This window comes from Lolium rigidum, unplaced genomic scaffold (genome assembly GCF_022539505.1).
Source record: "Lolium rigidum isolate FL_2022 unplaced genomic scaffold, APGP_CSIRO_Lrig_0.1 contig_17489_1, whole genome shotgun sequence".
NCBI lineage: Eukaryota > Viridiplantae > Streptophyta > Magnoliopsida > Poales > Poaceae > Lolium > Lolium rigidum.
The window spans coordinates 230,662-239,485 of record NW_025899905.1 but is presented as its reverse complement, the minus strand read 5'-3'; the positions used below and the strand labels follow the sequence as shown (position 1 = coordinate 239,485).

The following is an 8,824-nucleotide window of genomic DNA, read 5'->3' as shown; positions in this document are numbered from 1 at the left end:
ATCATGCTAAAGATGGGATTGACCAGCAGTGGGTCAAAACTAATCGTGGCATGTGTTACTACGGTTCGGTACCGAGTAAGAATCAATTTGGAAGAAACTGAGATCATTACACCATCTAGGAGACTCTGTCAAGGGACCCTTTATCACCAGATCTCTTTCTTTTGTGTGTAGTAGGGTATCTGGATTGTTAGCTAAAGCGGAGACGCAAGAGGAGCTTGTCACCGTCAAAGTTTGTTGTGACGCCCGAAAATCTCTAAATTATCATTTGCGAACAACACTCTCAACTCATGCAAGCTGATGGGGCAAACGCTGGTTCTGAAGCATATTCTAGATGAGTAATGTCTTGTGTGCGGACAATTGGTGAATGTTGCTAAATCGAGGATCTTCTCTTCTTCGGTCCAAGTACATAGGTGGAGCAATTTGGGAGGTAAGGAGGTGTTACTCAAAGCAATTTTCTTTGAACCGAACACACATAGTACATGGCCTCAAAGCAATAGCACAAACTATAACATCATATGTGATGTTGGTAATTAAATTTTCTCATGAAATTTCTAGAGGAACCATATCAACGATGTCAAAGTATTATTGCGGAGATGGTGCTAATCAGAAAATGATGCATTGATTAGCTTGGTGGAAAACTTGTGTGGCAAAAAAGCAAGGAGAAATGAATTTTCAGGATATCCATTGTTTCAACTTAGCCTTGTTAGCAAAAGAGGCTTGAGATTGATAGCGGAGCCGAATTCATTATGGTGTACAGTTTTTCGAGCTAAGTACTTTCCATCAAGAGATCTTCTAAATTCGAAGATTAAAAGTGGAAGCTAATTTACGTGGCAAAGTATATGGGAAATCTTGTAGACTTTTAAGAAGGGCCAATATGGAGAGTGAGACAAAGTACATCTATCAGTATTTTGGGGAACGTGAGTGGATCCCAAGTAGCCATGCATATGAGTATTAACACCAAGGGACATAACGTGTTGACAAGAGTTAGTGAGCTTATTAACCCCCAAAACAATTCTTGGGATGAGCAATTGGTCTATCAATTTTTTGGACAATAGATGCAAAAAGAGTTATGAAAATACCATTGCCCAATCATGGTATGGATGATTTTGCTTCCTGGAAATTAACAAAGACATGTACTTTTCAGTAGGCCTGCTTATTTTGTGGAATGGGAAAATAAATTTGGGAATAGGGTTAATCATGGAGATCAACGAAGGACGAATGATTTCCCCATGTGGGGAAGGATTTGGAAACTCAGAGTTCGAAGTAAACTTATGATCTACATATGGAGAATTATTCAAGAGACTTTAGCATGGAGGGTGGTACTAGCAAACCGACATGTGAAGGTTAGAGCATAGTGCTCTTTATGTTAATTGGAGACTGAAGATGTGAATCATATGTTATTTGTATGTCATATAGCAAGGATGGTCTGCAATCTTTTGGGTCTGGAATAAATTATTTAGGCACAACAAATCACACGGAGTGGGGATGTGTTCAGGTACCCGAGCTTGTTGTTGTGGCGAGCTGAGTGAATGGTAATGTTGCTCGGCAACAAGATCGATTGATGCCATGTGCTTTGATTTAATGGCTACCAATTCTCCAATAGCTAAAATGAAGATGGGCGTATGGGTGAAGCCGTTAAAGGACTATGTTAAAATCATTGTGGATACTTCATATGACGTTGATCTTCTACGAGCCACAACACGAGCGGGTAATCCGTGACGATTATAATAATTTTGTAGCAACGAGAATTCTAAACTTGAGCATGTCCATGACGCAATGTCAGCGAAGGCGCACGGGATGAAGCAAGGATGATCCTTGCACAATCCATTGGATGCAATCAGATCATACTCAAGTCGGACAACCTTGAAGCGACTAATATTGTGAGGGAGAGAGGCAACTCTCTTAGCATTGTTGCAGCGGTTATAAAATATTACTGCTATCTAGCTATTGAATTTCCAAAAATTATTTTTGAACATTTTTTTACTATGAACACGAGTTGTGTAGCTTACGGGTTAGCTAGGGTAGCTAGGGGTGGATGTAGCAAGTTTGGCTCGGTAACTCCCAAATTTTTTCATTCCACTTTTGATGGATGATGTAACCTCTATTTCAAATGAATAAGGGCATGTACAATGGTTATATCTTAGGGATGACATGTAGGATAATTGATAACATGGAGGAGAGAGAAATAGAAAAAAAGAGGTTTGTCTTCTCTTAGCTAAGAGATCATCTCTTAGCAACAATCTCTCTCACCACATATTTAGGGATGTCTCATTACTAGAGATAAGACTAAAAGAATGGTCTATTGTATATCATGTTTTGTTGTTATATCTAGACTACGTGGCGGAGTTAAGATAAGACGGTCTTATCAACCATTGTTCATGCCCTAAAGTGAGTTTAAGTTGTGGAAGAAAATGAAACAACATTGTTCACAACAGGTTTGAGAACTCTGGTAGAAAAGGAAAGTCTTATGGTCGACGGAAGCGGTCCTATGGTGGTTCAGAAACTTTTTTTTTCACAAAACAAATACTACTATTTCTACCAAATCATAGATAAATGCACCCACCATGGAACTATGGAAGCATAATGTTGTTGCATTGCATTAGTGTATATTAAAGGAAACCCAAATAACAAGAAACAAGATCTGCTTCATAATAAAATCGAAGATTAACATCCGGAAATATCATAGAAAAATCAAATCGTAGTAGTTAAAACCGAATCACACTTAATTTGTGTTAGTTATACCAGAAAACAAATCCATAGTTAATGGTGAATCCCACGTTAGTAGGAAACAGATCGCTACCAGACGCGAACTACCTAGTACGGAGTAGTAGCCATCCCTAAAAGAAAAAGAAACAACCCAACAGACGATGCAAATCCAAACATGTTGCGATCAAAACCGAAACAAAAGCAAGGAGGTGCATAGCAGCTGACGGCGACAATGGCAGGTGAAAAGACGCATGACTTCGCCACGGACGTCCTGGTGGATATCCTGCTGCGGCTCCCGCCGAGCTGTCGGCGGCGCGCACGGCTTGTCTGCCGACACTGGCGCGGCACCGTCGACGACCGCACGTCGGAGATGCGGAGCCGCGCCGTGAGGACTCTCATCTCTGTCAAGACCGGGCTGACGGCGTCCGGGTACGTCGTGGACGACCTGTCGGGATGGCGCCTGAGAAACAGGTGGGCTGGTAGCGGCGGCGTGCACGTGGTCGGCACATGCAACGGCCTCATCTGCCTGTGCGACGACGCGAAGCCCGGCGGCGCCGTCACTCTGGTCAACCCGGTGACCGGCGAGGGGCTGGTCGTGCCGCCGCTGCCGCGCCACCGCTCGTCCAGACGGGAAAGCTGGCACGAGGCGTACAGCTTCGGGTACCACCCGTTGACGGGGCGGTACAAGATCGTGCACGTCCCGGGCTACCTGGACCCTGCAGCAGCCTCGGACTCGATCGACGAGGTGCAGGTGTTCACGCTGGGGGAGGCGTCTTGGCGGAGCGTGCCGCTGCCGGCCGCCGTCCGCGCGATCGGCTGCCTGGGGAGCGGCGGCGTCGTGAGCGTGGACGGAACGACCTACTGGCTCGGGATGGGCGGGGTCGACGGGAAGGCCGTGTCGTTCGACCTCGGGGACGAGCGCCTCTACGCGACGCCGCTTCCGGTGAAGGCGAAATCGGGCGTGACGCTGACGGTGGTGCGCGGGAGGCTCGGCGTTGCCCTCGACAGGGATGGCAGGACGGTGGTATGGGTTCTCGAGGAAGGGAGATGGAGACGCCGGTACAACCTTCGGCTGGGCGGATCGCAGCGGCTCGTGAGCCCGCAGTTCGCCTACGGCAAGTACGTCCTTACGGCGACGACGAGGGAGGAGCGGAAGCCGAGGGAGCCATGGCGCAAGGTGTCAATCTTGTACGGGCATGAGCTGGGCGAGAGGAGGTCGTTCAATGTGCTGCAGAGCAAGGAACCGGCGGTATGCAACGTCGACGGCTACATCCACCGGACGTTCGCCTACGTCGAGACCAGTGAGCCATTGAGAGTTTACGAGACGGCTCCGGTTACTACTGGGAGCAGCGTTTGACAACGCGTAGCCAGGACGAGTAGCTGCAGTTTTTAAGTTCTCAATCACCGATATTAATATACTGCTACCAGTTTTTAAGTTCTCATTTGGATCCAGTTCCCTCAGATACTCCTAATATATTATGTGCCCCTTTGGTCTCTCCAAATGGAGAGGTCAGACAAATATATAGATTTCAGATTGATGCTTATAAAATCCGGATGTTAACTTCACTTGTTGTAAAACGCCCGTCTTCCGCCCGTTAAGACCTAAACAGGGCCTTATAGGTTGTCAAACTTTTCTGAATATAAAAGCACCAACTATCCAGCGTCTGAAATGTTCAGATGATCAACTAAAAACGCTATAGCAGAAGAGAATAGAACGCTTGGTGCTTCATTGACACAGGACGAACCCTGACATTGCCAACAAAAAGAAGAAGAAAAAAAAGACGAAACCTGGTTCAGTTTATTAGAGAAAAGGGGCCACCAACGGTTCCACTGCAATATGAAATAACATTGTACACAAACGGTTCAGGAATCTGTTAGAAAAAGGAAGCCTTATGGATGAGTACAGATAGCACTGATGAACTCAAACTACAAAAGAGGAGCAGCTTCGTGTTTCAGGTTCTCAAGGCGCTTCCCATATGGTTCAGTTACCAACACACTGAATCCTTCACCCACATTAAATTACTGGTCTGTGAGCTGTAGTTTTCGTGCATGCGTATACTCCTGACTTCACTGGCTTGACCTTATAAAACCCAAATAAGCATTCCTTTCATAGTTATTGAGAGGTACGGGCCGGGTCAAGCTTGAATCAGTCTATCGCGTTTAGGTCCACAAAAGTTATAATGAAAAGAACCAGACGGACGTGCTACCTTGTTATGTGGGAGCAAGTTTTCAACGCCATCTTCTAACCCCATTTGACTGTGCTATGCAGGGAGCACGCCATGGAGATCTCTCTGCGTCCAATCTTGAGTTTCAGATAAAACCTGGCATCTCCAGGACACCCACCTATACAGCTCGTTCCAATATGGCTGACAAGAAGGCCAGAGGAACAAGTTTATTCTGGGAAGCAGCTGCTACGATGATTGCAGGGGCATGCGCAAACTGCTTCGCTCCTCGCCGATCAAAAATTAGGGAGGGTCATGTTAAACCTTCAGAGGATGCTCATGATGTGTCCACTAGTTCTAGTAAGTTCAGTTTTCTTCCTCTGTTCATCTACCGTGTACATGTGATCCTACAGCATCAAATTGTAATTTCATCAGAAAAGAAGGCATGTATGTTTAACTTGACACTTAGTCAAATAAGATGTGGAAGGCCATCAAAATTTGATCCATGTAGAAATGCAAAACTGTAGCATAAAACAACAATAAGAAGTCAGTACTGATCAAGGCCATAACTTCTGGGTTAAGTACCATATCTCCAGAACAACAAGGAGTAATACGGCATGGTGTTTCATCTTTCACCAAACCAGCATGTTAACAACAGCTTTTAGGTAATTCCAATTTGCCACCTCCTCCGTCTTGTTTCCATTAATCCTGGGCAGACATAAGCATATGTTAATTCTGAGTCCGTCAAGATAGCATTGCAGTTCAATTAATATTTCCATCCACATAGTTTTGTTAATAATTATTCTGGTATTCAAGACATACAGCTTCTAATTCATCAGTGTGCATCCATGTATTTCTAAGATTAGCTGTTCCATTGAACAAGCAAAGCCAAGTGTGCTTAATCAAGGTTTCCAATGGTTTCTAGCAGTCTCAAGAATTTCATCAGTAAGCAGCACAAGCACTAGCCAGCACAAGTCATGGCCAGACCAGTTCTCATTTCAGGAAATCTGCCTGGCTACTTCAAACTTCAGTGAACAAAACAAAATTGGGCAAGGAAATTTTGGCACTGTGTACAAGGGGAAGCTCAGGGATGGATCCATCATAGCTATAAAGCGAGCTAAGAAGGTTTGTGGGTGAATTTCTGAACACACTGAAGAGCATTGATCTTATTAACAGTTACTTCTAGCAACCAAATGAATGAAATCCTTTCACGTAACATCTGGAATTGGTAGAATATGTATGACAGGCACCTATCTGCAGAATTCAGAAGTGAAATCCAGACACTATCGAAGGTCGAACATTTAACCTTGGTGAAGTTTCTCGGGCATCTGGAGCATGAGGAAGAACGCTTAATTCTGCTTGAGTATGTCAGCAATGGAACACTCCGTGAACACTTGGATGGTAGGTCAAATTTTCTTGAAATCAATATTGTTAAAAACATGTACAAATAGAAAACCCACTCAGGCTGTGGGACTCGATGGAATCAAACATATTCTAGTAAATATTTTCGGTATACAACTCGCTAAGTACAGGTTAGTACTCTTTTTTCGTAACTATACTTGCTCTACTCGGTCTTCTTTGGGCTCAACATGTGTCTTGCAGGATGTAATGCTAGTTATCTGTCAATACTCTCTGTTAGATATATAAAAAATTTAGATCAAAACCTTTGTCACTGTCCAGGATCACGAGGGGAACCATTGGAATTTTCTCAACGTCTCAACATTGCCATCGACATAGTTCATGCTGTTGCCTACTTACACGGATACACAGGTACTACGCTCTATGTCTGTATGACAAGACCAAAACCACTCAATCTCAATCATCGCATTTGCTATCCCACTGAGCATACAATTTTCAAATTCTATCTCATTTTCGAATACATGTTTTGTTTTATTTAAAAATGTCTGTTGGACCTACAAAGGGGAAAATATGCTTTGTTATAGAAACAAACTTACAGATAGATTTCGCATATAGTATGCATATGTTGGTATTCCTACTTAATATGTGAGATCTCAAATGCATACATGGCCCAAACCCTGAATGTCTAGACGAATCACCACAGGTCACGAATTCAGCACCTTTTTATCATAATTATTTCAACATGATGTAAATATTTTGACATATTGAACATCTAAAGAGTGTATCTACATCCAAATTATCAACATCCTAATGTCTGACAAACGTTTATCCATGATGGGCATGCAGACCACCCAATCATCCACCGTGACATCAAATCATCCAACATTCTGCTAACTGGCCAGCTGAGAGCAAAGGTGTCCGACTTCGGCTTTTCACGCCTAGCCCCGGACGACGCTGAAGCCACCCACGTCTCGACAATGGTGAAGGGCACGGCAGGATACGTCGACCCTGCGTACCTGCACACGAACCACCTCACCGACCGCAGCGACGTCTACTCCTTCGGCGTCCTCCTCGTCGAGCTCATCACCGGCCGACGCCCGATAGAGCGCAGCCGCGGCCGCAAACAGCGCCTCACGACCGAATGGGTAAGGCTCTGTTTTGTTAGCAAAGTATTTTTGAAGTATTTCAGCAATATTACAGTTTTTGAAAATACCAAAGTTTCAAATACTTTGATTTGCTTGGCTGTGACTAAAAACTGTGGTATTAATACTTCATTATCTCTCGAAAGGTGCTATTTATGAAGTATTGAAGAAACAACTATGGACCTCTTTTTCCAAAAACTGGAGTATTACTATGCCAGGCAGTTAAATACTACAGTTTTGCAATACTTCAGTTTTTGATAAACTTTGTTGCCAAGCTAGAAAAGTATTGCAAGTAAGGTGTTCGACGGAATTACCGTGTGGACGCAGGCGCTGCGGAAGTGCAGGGAGGGCGAGGTGGTGGTGGCGATGGACTCCCGGATGCGCAGGACCAGCGCGGCGGTCGCGGCCGTGGAGAGAGTGATGGCGCTGGCGGCCGAGTGCACGGCTCCGGACCGTGCGGCGCGGCCGGCCATGCGGCGATGCGCCGAGGTGCTCTGGTCTGTCAGGCGCGACTTCCAGCACGAGCAGCAGCGAGCCGCTGCCGCTGCCGCTGGCGCGGGAAAGTTGCGGCGCCATGGCTCCACCGGTGCCGCCACGTACGGGTCCTCAGCAGTTCGGTCAGTTGGGAGCTTGAAGTAGGGGATCGAGCATTACTTGTACTCCGCATTACCGCTCGACGTGTGATTAAGTGATTTTGACAACCGTGATAGTACCGATCATGCAAGTATTGTCCAAGTTAGGGTGTCTTTGATTTGGAGGATTTAAAACAGAAAAAGAAAAGGGATGAGAGCAATTCTTGCAATTTCCCAGAAAACAAATTTTGAATCTTTTTTGTGTTGCTATCAAACCGTGTCTAGTAGGAACTAGACACTTTTTGATATAGTAGACGCGGGACTTGGCGTGACAATTCCGAAATTCGTTCCTGACAGGAATCGAACTCCGGTCGTTAGGGTGCGCCACTGCGACCCCAACCACTGAGCTAAGCCCACGTCGTCTTTTTGACGTGGGCATAGCCCAGTGGTTGGGATCGCAGTGGCGCACCCCAATGATCAGAGTTCGAATCCTGTCAGGAACGAATTTCTGAAATTCTCACGCCGAGGTCCCGCTTCTACTATATCATTTAGTGTCTAGTTCCTCCTAGCACTAATTCATTTTTTTTGTGTTGCTATGATGCATTGCTTTCAGCACGTGTATTTCATTCTCTTCCATTATCTTCTTTGTTGTGAATGTGAGAACTCCATATGTACACAATTCAACAACATTTGAAATCCTTGATTTTGAAATTCAGATTCCGAATAGAACATAACATCCCAACAAACCAAACTATTTGAATTTCAAATTCAGGTGATATTTCTCTTTTATACTTATGTGGACCTCGAGAGATTTCTAGAGTCGAGTAAACCTCTTGGGGGGTCATGATTTTTTAGTAGCATTCCATCCAAAGGTGTGTCAAGA

General features: G+C 44.8%; 1 protein-coding gene across 1 annotated transcript; it reads left to right on the top strand.

The window, feature by feature from the left end:
- The first annotated feature begins 4,912 nt into the window (after window positions 1–4,912).
- LOC124680468 (calmodulin-binding receptor-like cytoplasmic kinase 2) lies at window positions 4,913–8,008 on the top strand. Its single transcript, XM_047215524.1, has 6 exons — window positions 4,913–5,228; window positions 5,797–5,993; window positions 6,101–6,269; window positions 6,549–6,638; window positions 7,074–7,372; window positions 7,697–8,008. The coding sequence occupies exons 1-6, from the start codon at window positions 4,970–4,972 to the stop codon at window positions 8,006–8,008; spliced, it is 1,326 nt and encodes a 441-aa protein (XP_047071480.1). The 5' UTR covers window positions 4,913–4,969.
- Window positions 8,009–8,824: the final 816 nt, after the last annotated feature.